Below are 20,431 nucleotides of genomic sequence, written 5' to 3' on the forward strand. Positions count from 1 at the left end.
AATTATTCCAGCACCGTGAAATACCCTTCCTTTCATGCCTTCCTACCTGCTCCAGAAGATCTTTCCACCTCGCAAGGTACAAGCATTAATGGAATATGAAGTCATTGAAAATTACCTCCAATTCTCTCTATATGAAATAGTGAGAACGCTAGGGGACTGTGGTGATCTGCACACAAAGACAGCAGCTATGCTATTGTGGGATTTCCATGCAAAGTTGCATTGTGCATAAAGGCACATTCTCAATAACAGATGCCTCTGTCAAACTCACATACTTGCTCCCATTGTACTAGTCTGCAGGTGTTGGTATTTCACCTGACATGACCACAGAGAGAGTGAAATCTTCTATAGCATGACAATGTCTGCCATATTTAACTTCTGTGCTATTAAACCTCTCTGAATCAGCATATTAATAGCAAAACCCACTAATAATAAATATTCACATTTTAATGATCAGAGGCAGGCGTCATCATTTACAACCAGTGATGAATTGGGAAGTTCAGAGCACTGGGACCATCTAAATCGCTCTAGCCACAGCTTCAGAAAGACAGCACAGCATGTTCACATGTGGAAGGCTTCCTTCACACCTACAGGCACTAGAAATAATTTTAAAACAAAATTAAAATTTTGCATAAAGCAGGGAGAGGGAGGCATGGATTCTGTGCCCCCAACATTAACTATTGAGTCATTGGCATTTTCCATTAGGTTGTTTCTATGTAGACTTGGAACACTTCACTCTGTTTTCTGGTGGGGGTGGGTCAGCATGGAGACAGCACTAATAAACCTAGACAAGAGGCTGTAGTAAAAACATTCTTGTCAGTTCGATGAGTGGGTTGGACACTGGCTTCTGTGGGGTTATTTTTATTATTTTCCTTTTGATAAAGTGCAAGTAGTATATCAAAAAGAATACGTACCATCCCAGTACAACTAAGGTGCGTCTCCCCAGCCATCTGCTGCATTCATGCTTTTTATGCAGAACCCAGAGTGAGAAAAAAGCAGTCGGTGGGGAAGAGGGAAATAGCTTTTTCTTGGAGTGAGCCCACCTTGGAGTTCTGGTGCTCTGTGCCGCTAATAGACAATGTTATGCTGCATAGGGGAAGGGACTCTGGAGTGAAAGCAGTAGGGGACAAATGAGGCCATGTGTGGGCTCTTGTTCCTACACTCACAACTACAAAGAGGACGTGGGGTGGGGGGTAGAGCCATGAGTGTAGGACAGGGGTGAGCCCATGTGAACTCTTTCCTCAAGGGAGCTCCCTGCCTTTAAATGCTGTCATTAATATCAGCACTGTCGACCAGCTGTTGTTTTGTCCATAGGCTTTCATACTGAACCTGCGCCTAATGCTGTGGAGTGGGCAGGGTGGAAGGAGGCTACATTGGGGAAGCTATGGCAGAGCAAGTGGACTGGGGCACCTGGAGAGTGGAGAAGAGAGCTTGTCTGGAGGAAGCTATAATGTATTTGATTTGTCTTGTCCATATAGATTGAAGGGTCTCTAAGCAAGCTCCATATCTCCCCTATGTTTAGAATGGGTGCTGCCATAGTGCAAACCATAATAATAATAATAATGGTGCTAAGAATATTAGTGAGAGGCTTTTTAGAAATAACTTAATAGAGGGAAGTGAGGGGCTTTGTAGAGGGACACTCCACTTATTACACTGAAAGTTGTGCAGCAGAGGTCAACTTTCAGATTTCTCCCGTGAAATCAATTCCTAAGCATAATCAGAAAGATCTCAATAGACAGTCAAGCAATGCAGATGCACTAGTTTAATGGCAAAACGGGACTTAGCCACCAGTGTCAGTGAATTCTAATAATTGGACTGTTCTCACAGAGACATTTTCCTAGTACTTATGGGTTTTGGTAGGTACAGAGAAGGCTTTACAGCTGTAGAATAGGAGATAAGCTGCAGCAGACTGCACTGAGGATTGTGGAATCTCGCTGACCTGTGCGTCATCGAAACTGTACCAGTTCTGGGTAAACGTGTGCTTGCAGAATGCCGTATAATGGCCACCATCCAGATAACCAAAATGGTTCTACAACAACAAAGTTGAGAGAGAGAGAGAGAGATCACTTTCAATTTTAGCAAAGACTCAAAGCCAGGAATCTGGTGATCATTTTAATTTGCACTCAGCTATTAAAATGATGGGGGAAAAATAAGATTCCAGTTTCCCCAAAGAAACACTTGAAATAGGTAGAGCTCTGTGGCAGGAAGAGCTAATAAATGCTGTCTGGACAATAATTACATTTTTTTCCCACGTTGGGGGATCAAATTTACAGCCCAGCTAGCAGCTCTGACCTGGCAATCCATCTCCCAGCAAAACACACATTGGCCACCCACACTCAACGGCTGGAGCATCTGTTCTTGTGTTTAGAAGCTTTCAGGTGAAAGCACTTTCAATCAGAAATAGGGTCCTTGAATGAAGGGCATTCACTAAACAGCCTGCATCAAGTGTCAATGTTTGCCCTGTTTTTAATTATTTCATTGGTTTGACACAGAGTCTATCTACACAGGAATTGGCACGCTGTGGGGCACTGCATAATAATACAATAGTACCCTGCCCGAGTAATAAATATCACTGTACAAGTAGTACCAAATTGTGTTAATCATTGTACAGACCTGTAACACAATTATAAACCAATAACAGTTAAAGAGCAAAAACAACGAGGGGTCCTTGTGGCACCTGAGAGACTAACACATGTATTTGGGCATAAGCTTTCGTGGGCTTGTTTTTGCTGATACAGACTAACACGGTTACCACTCTGCCCACCCCAAATTGCTCTTTAACTGGTTTCAAACTTTTTGGGCTGAGGGCCACATCTGGGTGGGGAAATTGTATGCAGGGTTGGGGCAGGGGATTGAGGCGCAGGAGGGATTGCGGGGTCTGGGAGGGGGTGTGATGTGCACAAAGGGGCTCAGGGCAAGGGATTGGGGCAGAGGAGGGATGTGGGGTGTATGCAGGGGTTCAGGGAAGGGGATTGGGGTGCAGGAGAGGTGTGGGGTACAGCAGGGGGCTCAGGGCAAGGGTGCAGGCAGGGAGCTGGGGTGCAGGAGGGGTGAGAAGTGTGGCAGGGAGCTCGGCAGGGGGTTGGGGTGCGAGGTGCAGGCAGGGGGTTGGGCTGCAGGAGGGGTGCAGGATGTATGAGGGGGCTCAGGGCAGGGAGTTGGGCTGCAGGAGGGGTGCGAGGTGCAGGCAGGGGGCTTAGGGCAGGGAGTTGGGCTGCAGGAGGGGTGCAGGGTGTATGAGGGGGCTCAGGGAGTTGGGCTGCAGGAGGGGTGCAGGGTGTATGAGGGGGCTCAGGGCAGGGAGTTCGGGTGCAGGAGGAGTGTGAGGTGCAGGCAGGGGGCTTAGGGCAGGGAGTTGGGCTGCAGGAGGGGTGCAGGGTGTAGGGGTGCAGGAGGGGTGCGAGGTGCAGGCAGGGGGCTCAGGGAGTTGGGCTGCAGGAGGGGTGCAGGGTGTATGAGGGGGCTCAGGGAGTTGGGCTGCAGGAGGGGTGCAGGGTGTATGAGGGGGCTCAGGGCAGGGAGTTGGGGTGCAGGAGGGGTGCGAGGTGCAGGCAGGGGGCTCAGGGAGTTGGGCTGCAGGAGGGGTGCAGGGTGTATGAGGGGGCTCAGGGCAGGGAGTTGGGGTGCAGGAGGGGTGCGAGGTGCAGGCAGGGGGCTCAGGGAGTTGGGCTGCAGGAGGGGTGCGAGGTGCAGGCAGGGGGCTTAGGGCAGGAAGTTGGGGGGCGGGATGCAAGAGGGGTTCGGGCTCCAGGGTGGCAGCAGCGCGGACCAGGACAGGCTCCCTGCATACCTGCCCTGGCCGTGGCCCTGCGCTGCTCCAGGAAGCGCTGCAGCCCCTGGGGAAGGGGGGGGGGCGGAGGGCTCTGTGTGCGCTGCCCTTGCCACACCTCCAGGTACCTCCCGCGAAGCTCCCATTGGCCAGGGTTCCCCATTCCTGGCCAATGGGAGCTGCGGGGGGTAGTGCTTGGAGGCAAGGGCAACTCACGTGGAGCCCTCTGCCCCCCGCCTGGGCCCGCAGTGCCGGGGAGCAATCCCGCGGGCTGGATCCAAAGCCCTGAGGGGCCAGATCCGGCCAGCGGGCCATAGTTTGCCCACCCCTAATCTACACAGACAAGACCAAGCCATGTTATAACAGGGATGAGGATTAGCATGTTACATTCCATGATGCCCTGATAGTCAAACTGTATCTGTGTACAGGCCTGCTGTAACTATAATTCAATCCTGACAGCCAGGTAATTTCAATTGAGGTACCCTGCCATCTTCCATTAGCTAATGAAAAATGTGTTAATTTTATCAGTAATGGGTTAGTTGAGGAGACATCTCCTAACTCTGAAATGCCAGCTGTGTATAAGTCAGTGATGGTTGTATCTGTACCATTTTTTCCCCCTGATCTGTAAACTTTGGGTGCTGAGGCAGAGATGACTGTTGCCTGCTTGTTTGCTTAGCACCAAGATCAATCACTGATGTCATTCAAACAAACATTCATAGTATTACCAATAAAGCTAGGATATAACTTTGCATCCAACTTACCACCACAGCACACAAGTTGTATTTTGGATTCTTCCGAAAGAGTGGATAAATATAAGGCGAAAGATCCAAGTTGCTTAGTGGATAGTAGATGTTAGTCCCCAGTTTCCTTTTGTAGCTGCCTTGATAGTCAAACCTGAAAATAAAACATTTTGAGACAGTATTTTCCACTACAAATGCTTTCAGGTATTGTAATGCTGCATTTGCTTACCTTCACATGGGCACTGGGAGGAATAAATAGCTACCGCCTGCAGTTCTTTGAAATGAAAAGTGCTCTCTTAAGGCTAAGTAATAATTGTAAATTACTGCCCCAAACAAAGATTAAATAAACAGACTGCAAGTGACATTTTGGAGTAAGAACAAGCTGGTCCTTGCTTTGTGTTGGGAGTGAAAGGAAGGCCCCAGTGAGTGCACAGTTAATGTGTCACAAGATGCATGCTCAACAGGGGACGCTAAATCCAGCTTTAGCACTAAAGGTGATTCTGGCCATTGCAGCACTAACCATGCTAGAGTAATACTAGCTGAGGAGCTAGGGAGAAGAACGAGAAGGAGTAAGATGGATACATGGAAAGAGTAGGAAATGATCACTTTTTAAAAATAATTGATCCATAATCAAACTTAACAAGAAGTGCTGGGCACTGAAGTAAGCCAACTACTTGCAGATTCCTTGATTTCCTCACCCACGTCTGTAGGAGCAAGATTTTATAATTGTACTATGAGAATTAATGTATGATTTGATTTTATCCCATCAGTCACCCTTTTTGAATAGCAGAAAGGAATGACAGACCAGAACAACTGATTATGGTCACCCTTTTGTTTTAGGATAAGTTATAATGTCTACTATGGTTTCCTATATGTATTACAAATTAGGCAGTCTAGTTAAATATACATTTCCTTGTTTTAAGGTTTTAGTAAGTAAGAGACAGGATCTTGTATTGTATCTATGTTAAGAAGATTAGAAGAAATGTTGAGGGCCTGAAGCCCCAGTGTGAATTGTTTTAGTTATAAGATTTAGCAAGGCTTATTTTACCTTTTATTCTGCTGAATATAAAATACTGCTGTCTGTATACCTTTGAAGGTTTCTGTAAGAGACTGTTTGTGTGAATGAGGAATGCATGCATCAGGGAAAGATAAGGTGTGAAAGCCATCACAAATGTCCAGATGGTCAAGAAAAAGAGAGAGACTTGGAAAAACCAGGAGACAATCAGAAAACATCCATTGTATCCGATGCTAAACGTGTTAGCAGCACTGATGACCTCAGAGGTGAGGCAGGCACCTCCGAAGGCGAGACAACAAATAGACGATAACAATGGGAAGCCCGACAATAACCATCAAATGATAACAGCAGAAAATCCTAAGATTAACACCACTTAAGGACTAATGATTACAGGATGACATTGCAAAATGCATGGACTCAAATGGGAATTTACAACTATAAAGCTGGGGTGTTTAGCCATGGAACTCTGGGTTCAGTCCTGCAAAGCCTCGGAGCATCGGATCGCGACCGACTGAGCCCAGCTCCTCATTCGTGCTCAATCTAACTGGCCATTAGATTGACTTGAGCTACAACAGACTGGTAACTTTAAACATCAACTGGCAGGAGAGAGAGAGAGAGAAGCATATGCTAACTGTTGTATTTTCAATAAATGCAGCGTATTTGCCTCCCCCCCCCCCCAAAAATAGATCCCATGTGCCTTGTATAGCATAATACTTCCACAGTTGAGGGCAAAATGGCTACAGAACACATCATTTTAAAAACTTGGGCTCAAACGTAATTGTAGATCTCTGCGCTTTGTAAAGGGATGGGTAGAGGAATAATGCCCTACCCGCACTGTTGATGTGACAGAACACTATTCTCTACTTTTGTCCATCACAGTCGTTAGTAGCTCTGTAAGTAGCTATCAGGACTAGCATCATCTGTACTGTAAAATTCCATTTATTAGTGTGATCCAGTTTTACAACAAACACCCTTCTATCTTCATTTATTCCACAATTCTGTCACTTTCCCCTCTATGACCAACCCCTCCCCTTTCAGAATTGCCTCTATTGCAGAGGGAGAAGCAGTACAAAAACGCACTGCGATTGCAATTCGATGGCTTGGATAAAGTAACACATTCTCTGGGTTTATCAGAAGTCTGACTCGCATGCTTGTCCTGTTTTGTAACTATCCAGGTACTGTATGTGCAAAAAGACTACGTGCACTGATTTCTCCTTGCCTGTGAATGCAAGTGGCCTTCCCACATCCCATGTAAATCAGAGGAGCCGTAGCTGTCCTACCAGATGCAGGCTGTACCTTTTTAAGTGAAAAATAACCATCTTTGGCGCCTTGCCTATGTTGGCCTTTACTGCAGCATCTTGCTTAGTTCCACAGAAGGAGCAGTGAATTTGATTGTTCCAGGTCAGTGTGTCTTGCTGAAAGAAACATTCAAGACAGTCCTGTGAAAGGAAAACATGTTTGGTAAAACAAACACCATGCCTCTGTGTAAGAGGTGCATTTCTGACCACTACGCTGGGTTAGGGCGGGTGTCTCAATAAGCCTGTTGCGGAAGTCAACGTGCGCAGTGTTGTTTGTACATGATTCAGTGAGGTTGTGACATTATGAGTGTACAGGGCCATAACTAGGGCGGGGCAGCCGGCCATGAGGCAGAGCCACCAAGGCTGCAAAACTGGGGTTGACCACAGGATTGGGCCCAGCAGCATCTGGTTGGAGCCCAGGGCCCCGCCTCTCTGCAGGATCGCAGGCCCAGTGACCCCTGACAGAGCAGGCTCCCAGCACTAGAACCCTGGTGGGGCAGCAGGTGGGCAAGGTGCCGAGTGCTGCTTGGCTCCCGCTGAGCATGCTCATTGCTCAGTCACATCTGCTGAAACTGCTGCCCTCACTGGGGATTAAAAGGGGGCAAATTGGGGGGGGGGGCAATGGGCAGGCTCTGAGCAAGGAGTGGAAACTGACTGTGCGGGGAAGGAGGTCAAACAGCTGGAGGCAGGGACAGGAGTGGGACCAAGGAGCCAGGGGTGAGGCACTGCCAGATGGTGGTAGAGGGCAAAGCAGCAAAACCCCAGCACAGAGAGGGGCAGAAGGGTAACAGTTACCCCAATGGGATGAGCCACCTGCCCTGTTTGCAAAAACATGGGGGGGAGGGGCAAAGGGACTTCCATGCTTAGGAGGAAGTGTTCAGAGAGGAAAATGAAGAAGTCCTGGCCTGCTTGTGATTTACAGTTGGGGGAAGCAACAGGAGAAACAAAGAAAGTAAACACTGCCCAAGTAAAACCGGCCTTTTTAGTCAACACTCAGTAGGGGTAAAACACGCCCTGCTCCTGCCTTTAGCTGTTTTTCTGTTACAGTGACCGACCCCGACTTGTTGCTGCCCAGCCTGATTCAGACTTTATTACAGAGAACAGAATAAGGAGCCTCCCTCTGATCCACTTGTCACAATGCTCCATTCACTGGCCAGCAATTGCACTCACACGTCGGGGAATTGACACCTTCAGGGCAGACTGGCCCAGGATGCTGAACACACCTTGGCTCTTTCTTTTAAAAGGCCTCTAATTTTGGGCCAGGGACAATTTTCAGTTGCCCAGACAGGTACAAACACAGACCATTTAGGGCCCAGGTGAAGAGACCAATAGGGAAATGTGCATTGGGTGCAGATCTGGAGTGGGGCTGCTGGTGAGAGATGCACCGGCGAAGAAACATGTCAGCTGTGACCTGTGCTTGTAGCATTCTGGGCTGTGACCCAGCTAGTCTGGTCCTGATTCCCTTCTCTGTGAGACCAGGGCCATCACTTCGCTGATATGACCATCTAGCCACTATAACCATGGCATTGGCATTGTCTCACACTAAAGCGCAGCGTAATCTGATTTCACAGCCCTAGACTTTCTTCTGTCTCCACACTTAGGCCTTGTCCAGGGCCGGCTCCACGCACCAGCATCCCAAGCAGGTGCTTGAGGCAGCAATCTGCAAGGGGCGGCAGTCCCTGTGTTTTTGCCCCCAAGCAGCGCACCGAATTGCCGCCGGACAGCGGGGGCAGTCCGTGTGCCCATAGGGCGGCACGCGCGTTCCGGCAGCCGCGGCAATTCGGCAGCAGCTTCTATGTTCATCTGTCCGCGGGGGCGCAGCTTCTGTCTGGCCGGCGGCGACGCCTCTCAAAACGACGCCCAGACGAAAAGGTTGGGGACCGCTGCTCTATAATATCCTAACTCATATCATCTAAAAAAACCAGTAGGGAGCGTAAATATGCTAGGGTGCCAAAATGCCTAGGTACAGCTCTGTGAGTGCACTTAGAATACAAAGCAGCTAAAATTTAATGTGTTTTCCTCTAAGGAAGCATTTTGATAAGTGAGAATTTGAAAGAAAATGCCTCACAGTTACTTTCTATACAATATAAAATAAAAGAGACATGTCTCTGACCATCCCTCACTCCACAGCAATTCAGGGGCATTTCCAAACAACACAAGCTACACTATTAACAGCCAAAAGGACAATGGAAGTCTGATCTAGCATCTTCTCTAGCCCTAGGGCCAAATTCTCTACTGAAAAGAATGTATCCCTTTTAGATGATGCCCTGGAACTGGCGTGTGCTGGGAACATATTTCCGTAAGATGGTCTATTAACATAAACCTTCCACCGCTATACTGAACAGAGACCACCAAAAGCTGGGAGGAGCGCTCAGAAACCCTACCTGTAGCGAGCAGGCACTCTCAGAAGGGATGGCAAGAGAGAGAACTGTAAAGACCTCATTCTTATCGGTGGTGGTTTGACACGCCAGGCATGTAATGTCATAACTGAGCTGCCCCTCAAATAGCTGGGTGATGATTGATGTTTCACTGCCGGTTCCCCTATCTTCCCTAGAAGTGGATGTGTTCCCATAGCATCTCCTTTTGAATGGCTGTAAGAAAAACAAAAAACCAAACAAACTACTGACACCAACCCTTACAAACACATCTAAACATGCTTTGTACCGGTTGTCAAGGAAGCACACGTGATCCCAGGTGGCAGTAAAAACAGATTATTTATAATAATCCATTATCTATTCTCTTTCTTTATAAGACATTGTATTCCATATTTATAAGTAGGGCCCTAGTTGAATAGTGATTCATGAATAAAAGGATCACTGTCGAGTTCACTCTGACTCATGGAGCGAGATTAGTTAAATTGTGAGAATTCCGTTAACAAATTCCAATGTTTTCACGAGTTTTAGCATGAAGTTGTCTGCAAAACTAAACCAGAAGTTTATTAGTCATATGTTTAAAAAAATCTTCAGTCATTCATTCAGGAAGCAGAAGCTAGATCAGTCACACAACACAAATAATGAACAGTTGAGATCAACAGTTTGCGAAGAGCTTATCGACAGAAAATTATTCTTCAGAACTTCTAGCAAATACTTACAGATGAGAAAATACCTTCCTGAAATGAGGACTGGTTTGTAAAGGATGAGCTAATCAAGAAAGGGGGAATATTTGTAATGAATACTATTTGAAAGGTATGGTTCAACCAGCTCCATTTATCAGCACCTCCAGCCATCAGCCCATCGCTGTTTGAAGCCTTTATTAGGCCAAGTCGTAAGCATGCACTTAACATTGTACACTGAGGCCTGGTCTACACTAGGCGGGGGGTTCGAACTAAGGTACACAAGTTCAGCTACGCGAATAGCGTAGCTGAACTCGAACTACCTTAGTTCGAACTACTCACCCGTCCAGATGCCGCGGGATCGAAGTCCGCGGCTCCCCCGTTGACTCCGCCACCGCCATTCGTGGTGGTGGAGTTCCGGAGTCGACGGGAGCGCGTTCGGAGTTCGATATATCGCGTCTAGATGAGACGCGATATATCGAACTCCGAGAAGTTGAACGCTACCCGCCGACCCGGGCGGGTAGTATAGACGTACCCTGAGTAGCTCCACTGACATCAGTAGGGCTACTCATGTTGCGTAGAGTTGAGCAAATGCCTAAGTCTTTGCAGGGTCAAGGCCTTGTTAAGATCTCTTTAGCTACAGCCACACATTGTTTTCTTTTGTAAGACTTTCAAACACCTCCCCAGTCTCATGTGCCAAACACCCTGCCCCTCTCTTCCTTCCAATAGTGCTTCCCTGGGAGGCATATTCTTTTATTTTCTCTGCATGAAGGAACCACTCTCTATTGCTTCTCACAATAGGGTCCAGCATGGAGCACTCCCTTGTTCCACCACCTTCAGGGTTCTCAACCCCAGAGCAAACAAAGAAGGTGCCAATTCTAAACTGGAGCTCTAGGGATGAGCTAACTGAACTGACGCCCCTGCCCAAGCCTCACATAGCAGGGATAGAATCCAGAGACTGTCAAAGTTTTCCGGAACTGCAGTAACACTTAATGTCGCCATGGACTTTCTAGCTTCTAACTTGCTGTCCGAGCTAAGTAATCACAGTGCTGAGATGTCTAACCTGGAATTATAAATGGGGCAAGAAAAATCCATCTGATTTCCCCTCTACAATCATTCTAAAGGAGAACTTTGGTACACAGATAACTTCTGTGAGAGCACTTGGTGCATTTACAAATCAGATTGCCTGGCAATTGACTACATAAGTTAGCATTTGGTATTAATGATGATTTAAAATGATGTATAGAGCCCTGTTATTATGCCACACTTTATATATCCACAATAAGCCATATCCCCCATCACAAAGGGCACAGAACCAAAGAGAGATGAGAAACCACTGGACAGTGCTCAGAGCAGATAGGCTGGAGGGACTTATTGCTGGTAGAGTGGTTTAAGGAAGGATTTGAAGGAAGAACGAAGCAGAGGTGGATCTGGGCAGACAAGATTCTTGGCATAGGGAGGAAGCACGATAGGGAAGAATAGAGAGACTAGAGGGTGAGGAGGAGGAAATGACAGCAGAGGTGTAGATGGGGGATTAGGTAGGGCCTTGGTGATGTAGCTACGGAGCTTGAATGGGATGCGGTAACAGGAAGCTAATGAAGGGGTTAAAGGTTGCACTGTGTGTAGTAGTTGGAGAGGATGATGATTTTACAGCACCATTTTGTACAGTATGGAGGGAGAGAGGAGACAATTATTGTATTCCATGCTATGCAGTAATGAACTGCAGAGAGGAGACAGATGTGCACTTACACTTCACAGCCCCAGAAGGCCATACCTGCAGTCTTACCTTCTTAAGTGCCTCATGTAATTCATTCAGTACATAAATCAGAAACTCCTGGGCGTCCTGCTGAGTCTTCTTGGTAAAAGCCGGGCATAAGTCGCTGATGACTGAACGAAACACCTCTGGTGAGACGCACTCAAACTCTCCCAGCCACATATCGGCCATCAAATAGGCAAAGGCTGTAGCAACCTCACCATTTTCCCTGAAGTAGCATAAAAGGGGCTTTAGTTGGAGTACAAAGATGTGGTGGCTGTGCTTAAAATGTGAACACAAAAGCCAAGCTGAATGGGCAGAGGAAACATTGTGAGGAGGCCATAGCCACAGTGCAGACTCTGTTTGTTGAAGGGTCACACTCACAATAGGCTATTTCAGTCTGTAGTCTAGGAGTACTCTTGGATTCCTCGCTGATGCAAAGCTCTCACTGAGCAGCATCCATGAATAATTCTTTCTATCATCTGGTTCACTAGGAGACTCCATCCTTTGCTGGTGAATGACCTAACCTCAGTTATTCATGCCTTGGTCCCTTCTCAGCTGGACTACAGCAATGCAACATACCTGGGCATGAAGTGTTCAGCACTCAGGAAACTCCAGTTAGTACAGAACGCTGCATCCAGTCTCCTCATTAACACAGACTACAGCAAGCACATCAGACCTTCCCTCCGCTCTCTACACTAGTTTGCCATAGAATATTGAATCAATTACAAGGTCTCAATCCTTATCTTCGCAGTGCTCCATGGCCTGGCCCCAGGATATCTGAAAGATTGTCTAAAGCTCTGGGACCAAGACCTGGTCAACAACTTCACTCTTTTGGCACGACAGAACTCTCCACAGGAAGGGAAAGCTCATTTGTGCTGGAGACAGAACTTTCTCAGGGGCCAGTCTAAGACTGTGGAACGAACTCCCCCAGGAACTAAGAATTATTATAAACCTCACCACCTTCCAAAGCTCCAAGTGTAAGTTGCATTGCTTTGACCGCAGTAGCACGTATATTCATACCAAACCAACCAACCAAAACCAACTGCCTTCAATAAATACGTAAGTAAATAAATAAACAGAACGCAATGCACAGCACATGCTTCACCCCCGTGGAGGGGATGAGAGAACAAATGAGTGACACATTAGTCACATTGCTTACTGCACCACAGAAAGGCTCTCAGAGCCTGCAACCAGTGTGGTATAAAAGCCCACATAGGACAGAAAAGAGGGAACTCAGAGAGAAGCCAGAAGGTGAACATTGGCTAAGAAAAGCAAGTTGAGGAAGCAGCAGAGATGGTGTGTGGGGCCCGGGAAGTCAGAGCAAAGTGTGCTGCTTTTGGTTTCCTTGTACCAATGAGTATTTCTGTGCTTTCTAATGCCAGGCTCCAATTGAAATTTCATTTCTTTTGGAAAAACTTTAAATATTGAGACAGAAAAATACATCCTAAATATTGTGTTTGTACAGCGCCTGGCACAATGGGGTCCTGGTCCATGACTGGGGCTCCTATGAGCAACTGCAATACAAATAGTAATAATAAAACAGAGAGCAAATAAATCAACTTACTTGTGTAGGGCGGCTACATACTTCCCTGAGAGAAAATACTCCACCAACGGGGATATACTGCAGAGGCACTGCAAAACTGCATTCATGTAGCAAGTGTTCCCCAAGTTACGCAGGCCAGTGAGGCCTTGGTATGGTTGGCTTGTCTCATCGTTGGATTCCTCACTAGAATCCTTCGAATGCTCCAGGTGCACAGTTTCAGAGCTGCATTTCCAACAAGAACAAAATCCAAAATTGTATTTTTGTCACCTAAAATGCAACGGTCTCTTTATTATCACATTCAAATCGTCCTTATTTCAAAGAAAGCCATTGCCTGCTGTGTCAAGGTCTCTTTTGTAAGAATACTCACTCATAGTCATAACTGTGGTTTGTTTATTGAATCTAATAACAGCACCATACGTCCACTGATCACAAGCAAAATAAAACTGACAAATTCAGAGCAAGTCAGAGTAGTTGCTACCAAATGTATTGGACAGATCAGCACTGAATGTTGTGCATATTGTTATATCTGCAAAATTAACACAAGTTGGGGACCAAGCCTACGCCTAAGTTGTCTCTCTCTTCTTGGAATGTTAAATTGGGATGTTAGTGACCCAACCTCAGCTTGGAAGGGATTCAGATACACCTCTACCCCGATATAACGCTGTCCTCGGGAGCCAAAAATATCTTACCGCATTATAGGTGAAACCGCGTTATATTGAACTTGCTTTGATCCGCTGGAGTGCGCAGCCACCTCCCGCCCCCGGAGCACTGCTTTACCGCGTTATATCCAAATTCATGTTATATCGGGGTAGAGGTGTAATTAGTTTGCAATTATCTGTTTTACTTGCCATTACTCTCAACCTTGCAAGCCCTCTACTCCTGGAGCTCCCACTGACTTTACTAGGAGTTTTCAGAAGACTTGAAGGATCAAGCTCACTGCTTGTAGCACCCTGCTAGAATTTGTTCATATCAGTTTTTCCCTCTCCTTTGGCAGGTGGATAGACATTTCCCCATATGATTCCCGTGAAGCTTGGCATTGGGCATTTTAGGGTTTGTGTTTTGTTGTTTTGTTTTTTGGTTACTTCTTTGTTGGGGCACCAGTGTTACGAATTACAAGCCCTATTGGATGAGGGATCGAGCACCCGCGGGACAGTACTGATTGCACCTTTCAGGATCGGGCCCATGTCAGCATAGAGGGTGGCAGCAGGGCTTGCCTCTACCATCTATCTGCTCCACATCTCTGCCACCAGGTCATCCTATCCCCTGACTTCCACATTCAGTGCCCAGTCCATGTTCCTCCCTGCCTCTGATTACTTGTCTCTATCCCTGTTCCCTGCCCAGTTTCACGTGTGTCTCTAGTCTCTGAGCACAACTAGCACTGTGGGTTGGGTTGGATATGGCTGATCAGGGCTAACATGAGTGGAGAGGGCAAACCCATCATTAATGAGGGATGTGCTGACAGGGACCTAACAACATCCAGGGCAGAGTTTAAAAAATCAGTGTTGGTGGAACAGGACTACAGCTATTTCCATTTTAACCCAGCTAGGCATATACGGCACTTGTGTCAGTTCGGCAGAGGTGGGGAAGTCCGGCCCTCCTCCTCAGCCAAATGCCAGTGGGATGCTGCAGCCAAATCTTATTTCCATCCCTTCCCACACAGTCAAAATGGGAGGACTCGTTCACTAGAGCACCTCAGTCAGGTCACACAGAAGGTAGAGTAGAAGCTCTCAGACATTACCCACCTGGGAGGGCGTGAGGGTCGCGATAGGAAGTGCCTAGATCGGATGTAAGGAAACACAGGTCAGCATTAAATACTTGCAGGTGTCAAAGCCTGTAAAAATGTAGGGCCCATGTTTGGCCTGTTCTATAATTGAGGTGAGGAGATGCTGGAGAATCACATTAGAGCCAAGAATGTCTGATTTGAGGGGTACTTCCACAGAAAAGAAAAACGTGGCCCATTTGCTTGCAGAGAGAAATTGAGGCCCTTCTGGTTCAAGTCCTAGATAATGAGGCCAGAAGGGACCAGCGTGTTAATCTAGTCTGGCCTCCTATATCACACAGGCCATTGAGCTTCCCCAGAATAATTCCTACAGCAGATCTTTTGGAAACACATCCAATCTTGATTTAAAACTCACCAGTGGTGGAGACTCTACAACTCTTCACAATAAAACCAACAGCAAGCACAGCAACTGGTGTTGAGAATGCAGCAGATGAAGGAGACTGAGATAGTGACTAGGGTTGCCAACTTTCTAATAACACCGAACCGAACACCCCTGCCCCTTCCCCACCCCGAGCCCCTGCCCCACCCCTTCTATGAGGCCCCGCCCCCACTTGCTCTATCCCTCCGTCGCTCACTCTCCCCCACCCTCATTCACTTTTACCGTGGGGGTTGGGTTGTGGGAGGGGAGTGAGGGCTCTGGCTGGGGGTGTGGGCTCTGGGGTGAGGCCAGGGATGAGAGGTTTGGGGTGTGGGAAAGGGCTCCGGACTGGGACAGGAGATTGGAGTGTGGAGGTGGGGTATGGGCTCTGGGCTGGGGGTGCAGACTCCAGGTGGGGCCAGAAATTAGGGGTTCAGAGTGTGGGAGAGGGCTACGGGCTGGGACAGGGGTGCAGGGTGGTGAGGGCTCTGGCTGGGGATACAGGCTCTGGGGTGGGGCCCAGGGATGAATGGTTTGGGGTGCAGGAGGGGCCTCAGGCTGGGGCCCAGGGGTTCAGAGTGCAGGAGGGGTTGCGGGCTCCAACTGGGGGTATGGGCTCTAGGGTGGGGCCAGGGATGAGGGGTTTGGGAGCAGGCTCAGGGCTGGGGCAGGGGGTTGTGGAGGATGCGGTCTCCAGAAGGGAGTTTCAGTGCAGGAGGGGACTCCGGGCTGCGGCAGGAGGTTGGGGTATGTGTGAGGGGTGAGGGCTCCAGGGTGGGGCCAGGGGTGAGGGGTTTGGAGTGCAGAAGGGGGCTGGGGCAGGGGATTAGGATGTTGGGGGGGGTGCAGGCTCCAGGAGGGAGTTTGGGTGCAGGAGAGAACTCTAGGCTGGGTCAGGGTTTCGGGATCCCGGCAGTGCTTACTGCGGCACCCAGGAAGGGGCCGCTAGGTCCCTGCAGTGCAGCCCACAGGTGCATTGGCAGCCAGTGAGGCTCCACCCACTGCCCTCCTGTCTCCAGGCCCTGCCCCCTCAGTTCCCTTTGGTCACGGTTCCCAGCCAATGGGAACTGCTTAGCTGGCACTGGGGGCGGGGGCAGCGCATGGAGCCTCCCTGGCCCCCCATGCACCTAGGGGCTGCAAGGACCTGGCGGCTGCTTCCGGGAGCTGTGTGGCGCTAGGACAGGCGGGAAGCCTTAGTCCCGGGTCCCTGCTGTGCCGCCCACTGGACTTTTAATGGCCAAAAACCAGACGCCTCGCAACCCTTGGTGATGACAGAATAATCTTAAAGTAGATCATTAAAAATGCTACGGGGTGAAGGGGGTTAGTGCTGTGCCCCCCACCCCACCCCAATGAGGGCTAGATGTGAAGTCTCACATTTTCACAGCTGGCTAACCAGGGAAAAGTCTTCCAAGCCAGTTAGCAGTAAGTAGCCCTTGGCGGATCCATACACTTAGCTGGGCCCAGCTCTCACCTCCCGCTGGCTACTCACACAACTGATTCTGAATCAAAGAGTTGGAACAAATAGCAAGAAAGAGCCTGAACAGCCCCCCTCCCTCCACCCCAAGCAAGCTCTGAAAGCAGATTGCAACCTCACCATTAATAGCAAACAGGGTATCCTAGGGAGGCTACTACATGCCATGCTATGGAGAGCTAACATGGGGCCATCAATTGATGTCTTGTTGGGCTAATATCAGAGGGGGACAATCATTCTCCTTGCTCACCTTTATGTCCAGCCCTGCAAGGTGCTGAGCACCCTCAATTCCCATTGACTTTAATGGTAGTGGTGGGTGCTTAATAGCTCACAGGAGACCTCAGCAGCACCTTGTATGGTTAGCCCTGAGGGATAGAGAGCCTAATGTGTTTCCCACAGGCTTGGTTTGTTTTGTCACCTGTAATGGATCCTGCATGCTTTTTCCACATCTGCCTCCAAGGCTCCTAGAGACCATTTTTCAGGAGAACAGACAGGTTCACCTCTCTCCTGCTCTGTGGCAGGGCCCTTCGCTCCACATTATGGACCCTCTGTCGATTCTCTGCATTTTCCAGGCCTGAGCCCAGTGCTTTGTTTTTGTTAATAAATGAATGTTAGTCTTATCGTTTTACCCGAGGATACGCTCTGTGTTACTCCTACAGACAAGTCCAGCAGCAGCAGCAGCATTGCTCAGGGTTTCCCTTCCATATTAGTCTGGTTCACAGTCAAAAGTGCCCACAATACTGTGGCAATCCTCCATCTGTTTTCTCTGAGGATGCCTGCATGGAGACTTATGCAAGGTCATAGAATTGCAAGAATGATAGCACATCTCCCCGGTGCCTCCTCTGCATTTGGGAATGGTGCAACTTTAGCAGGGCTAGATAGAGGGGAACAACAAAAGGCATTTGGGAGCTTGTTTCCCTTGCTTTTGTTCTGTTAGCTCTATCCCCTTGGTCCCTACCTCCCAGCCAGTGCCAGTAGAGTAACTAACTGATGTATAATTAAATGGTAACATACTAGAATGTGGGGTCTTGCACTGACTCCATTTTATGTAATGCACTTGCTCTTCGAAGCCACATATGATGGAAAACCACCACCAGCTGGGACTGGTCGTACTGCACTTTCCTACATACATATTTATTTCTAATACTATAGAATGTGTATTCTATCTTGTTGCCTTAGCAATGTTGCACATATACATTTGTTTTTTCCCCAAAACCTCCTCAAGGACACCAATACTCTCAAACTGTTCTCACATTTTTTAAAAATTCAACAAGTGAGAAAATTGTTACCATTTTCTAATCAGCTCTGCCCATCACCCCAGCTCCTTTTAACATGCTCAGGTGAATTCCATCTACTCTATTCAATGACCATTCATCACCTCCTTCACAGATTAGGTTATAAAATGCAGACTCACAGGGAATAAAATATATTGAAATCATCAGGTGTCGATGTAGATTGGGAAGCCATCTCTTGGCTTGAAAAAGAGCTTGTTACTTCCACTGGCTTTGGGAAGCTACCTCTTACCCTCTTCTCTTCATTTCACCACCTCTTTTCTTTCCCTTCTCATACAGTCATTCCCTTATTTCATAGCATTTCTAGCACAATTGCCCAAAAGTATGTACTTCCCCTAGAGTTCTCATTGTTCTTCCCCTACAATTCCAGTTTGGATTCTTCTGGCATCATAAGAGAACATTCTACCTTGTTGCTATGTGATGCTGCTGAGTTCCCATGAGTTCTAGTTAAGGTCAGAAAATTGACTATATTGCATGATTGTTCACATGTATCTTCCAGTTCATAGCTGCGTGTGTGTCTGTGTCTGTGTCTCTCTCAATCTTGTTCCCACAGAGATGAATAGTAAAACTCCCCTTGGCTTTAATGTATGTAAGACCCAGCCCTGGTTTATTAGCCCAAACTTTTCCCCCTTCTGATTGAAGAATTGTGCTGGTTTTTGTAAGTAGGAGGAAAAACAGAGCTGGGTTTTCAAACACCATTTTAGAGCATCTCTGAGGGTTAAGAAAAAATAACTCATTTTTAAAACTGTTTATTCAAGTCACAATAAAACATTAACATAGTACATCCGGCAGGACGTGGTTAACATTCAAGAACCTGGCTAAAGAGTCTGGCGAGCCTCCTCCTCCAAGTAAACCACAAAGAGAGACAGACACACTAAACTTTGGGATGTTCAAAATTCAATGGAGATATGAATTGTGTAAATGATCTGTAATTTTCTAATGGGCAGAACCAAAACCTGCAGATGTTGGAAATCTAGATCCAAATTTTGCAAGTTAAGCCATCTTCGTTAATAGATATATGTAGTTATAAATAAACACGCACATTCTCACGTGCATTCACACTTTATTTACACACACTTTTTAAAAAATATTTCAAAAAGACAAACTAACATTGACTTCCTTCATCTGTAAAAACTGTTCTGTTCAAATGTGCAAAAACGGAGGGTTGACTGAAGTAAAATGCATTCATCCCCCCAAAGCAGAGATTTTGTCAACTCACCTAGAGATCCTTTCCTAGAAGACTGGGACAGCTGCAGAGAACACAGAAGACAAACATTGATGCAAACAATGTGGATGAGAAGCCAAAAGGCCTGCAGGTAAATGAATGGAGAGGCATCTTTTCCTTTGGATAATGGAAATACTGCAGGCATTGTCCAGCCCTTCAGCTGATCTGCAGCTGAAGAACGTTCATTCATTCTATAGTTATCCATGTGTAGATTTCATCCTGGAGATGATACATACCCAGAGTTATGAGGCTCTTCCCAATAGACAGTAAACAGCAATCTTATATCACAGGCAGAACATTCCTCTCTTATTCCCTTAATGGAAGCAGAACTTTCCAATTTCACAACATCTCTCTTATAGTAATAAGATGTAAGAACTTTGAGTAGGACATAAATCAAGGGGATATTTTCCCCCATAGTAAGTAAATATGTAACAGAATAAATACAGATATTTCATATATACCCAGTTTCCAGATCCAGGAGGAGAGCCAGGTGCAAGTCACTATAGGACTGTGCACCAATCATCTGCACTTGGCATTTTTTGACACACAGGGTCTGTGCACAAGTGTAGACCGTCTGGAAATTCCTTGTAGGCCTGGCTTGCAGTAGGTGGATTTCTTGAAACACCTTTGCATCAGCATCTTTCCGATTCATCTCACACAAATGGTGCAGAATGTCCTGATAGCATACCCTGGAAAACTTTTCCACTCTAGCTTGGAAAGAAGCAACAACCATAGCCTCTTGTGGACTTCCCTGGAAGACTTCAGACAAGGCACACTGAAGAATAATGTCCATCCAAACAAGAAGTTCCTTTCGTTCAACTGCCTTCCAAATTACTGGGTCCTTTTTAGTTTGCGAGCATTACTATTAATCTTCTTCCTAACTTTATCCAGTATTAAAATCATCTACCAATAGTAAGTAGTACTCTCTCTCTTCATTAGCTTCTGATGAGAGTTAGGCCCAGGTTTTGCATTAAAATGTTCTACTTCCCTGAAAGCTGCTGCTTTCACTTTATTGGTCTTAAAAGTTATGAACTTGGCATAGAAATTCCCTAAGTCAGGCATCATTTTGACACTTTGACACTCCTCAGGGACCCACTGCACCTCCTGGATTGTTACAAATGCAGTGTTCATATTA

General features: G+C 47.1%; 1 protein-coding gene across 4 annotated transcripts; it reads right to left on the reverse strand.

The window, feature by feature from the left end:
• Window positions 1–1,776: 1,776 nt before the first annotated feature.
• On the reverse strand, window positions 1,777–18,441 carry USP50 (ubiquitin specific peptidase 50). Of its 4 annotated transcripts, none has more exons than XM_044980496.1 (8): window positions 18,194–18,441; window positions 14,913–14,945; window positions 13,192–13,392; window positions 11,658–11,853; window positions 9,204–9,410; window positions 6,818–6,960; window positions 4,528–4,660; window positions 1,777–2,026 (listed from the first exon to the last, which is right to left on the reverse strand). In XM_044980496.1, the coding sequence occupies exons 1-8, from the start codon at window positions 18,244–18,246 to the stop codon at window positions 1,835–1,837; spliced, it is 1,158 nt and encodes a 385-aa protein (XP_044836431.1). In that variant the 5' UTR covers window positions 18,247–18,441; the 3' UTR covers window positions 1,777–1,834. The 4 variants fall into 4 exon arrangements, with proteins under 4 accessions (XP_044836431.1, XP_044836432.1, XP_044836430.1 ...); XM_044980497.1 differs by having other exon boundaries at window positions 6,818–6,936; window positions 11,646–11,853; XM_044980495.1 differs by having other exon boundaries at window positions 11,646–11,853.
• Between the last annotated feature and the right edge of the window lie 1,990 nt (window positions 18,442–20,431).

This window comes from Mauremys mutica, chromosome 11 (assembly GCF_020497125.1).
Source record: "Mauremys mutica isolate MM-2020 ecotype Southern chromosome 11, ASM2049712v1, whole genome shotgun sequence".
Classification (NCBI taxonomy): domain Eukaryota; kingdom Metazoa; phylum Chordata; order Testudines; family Geoemydidae; genus Mauremys; species Mauremys mutica.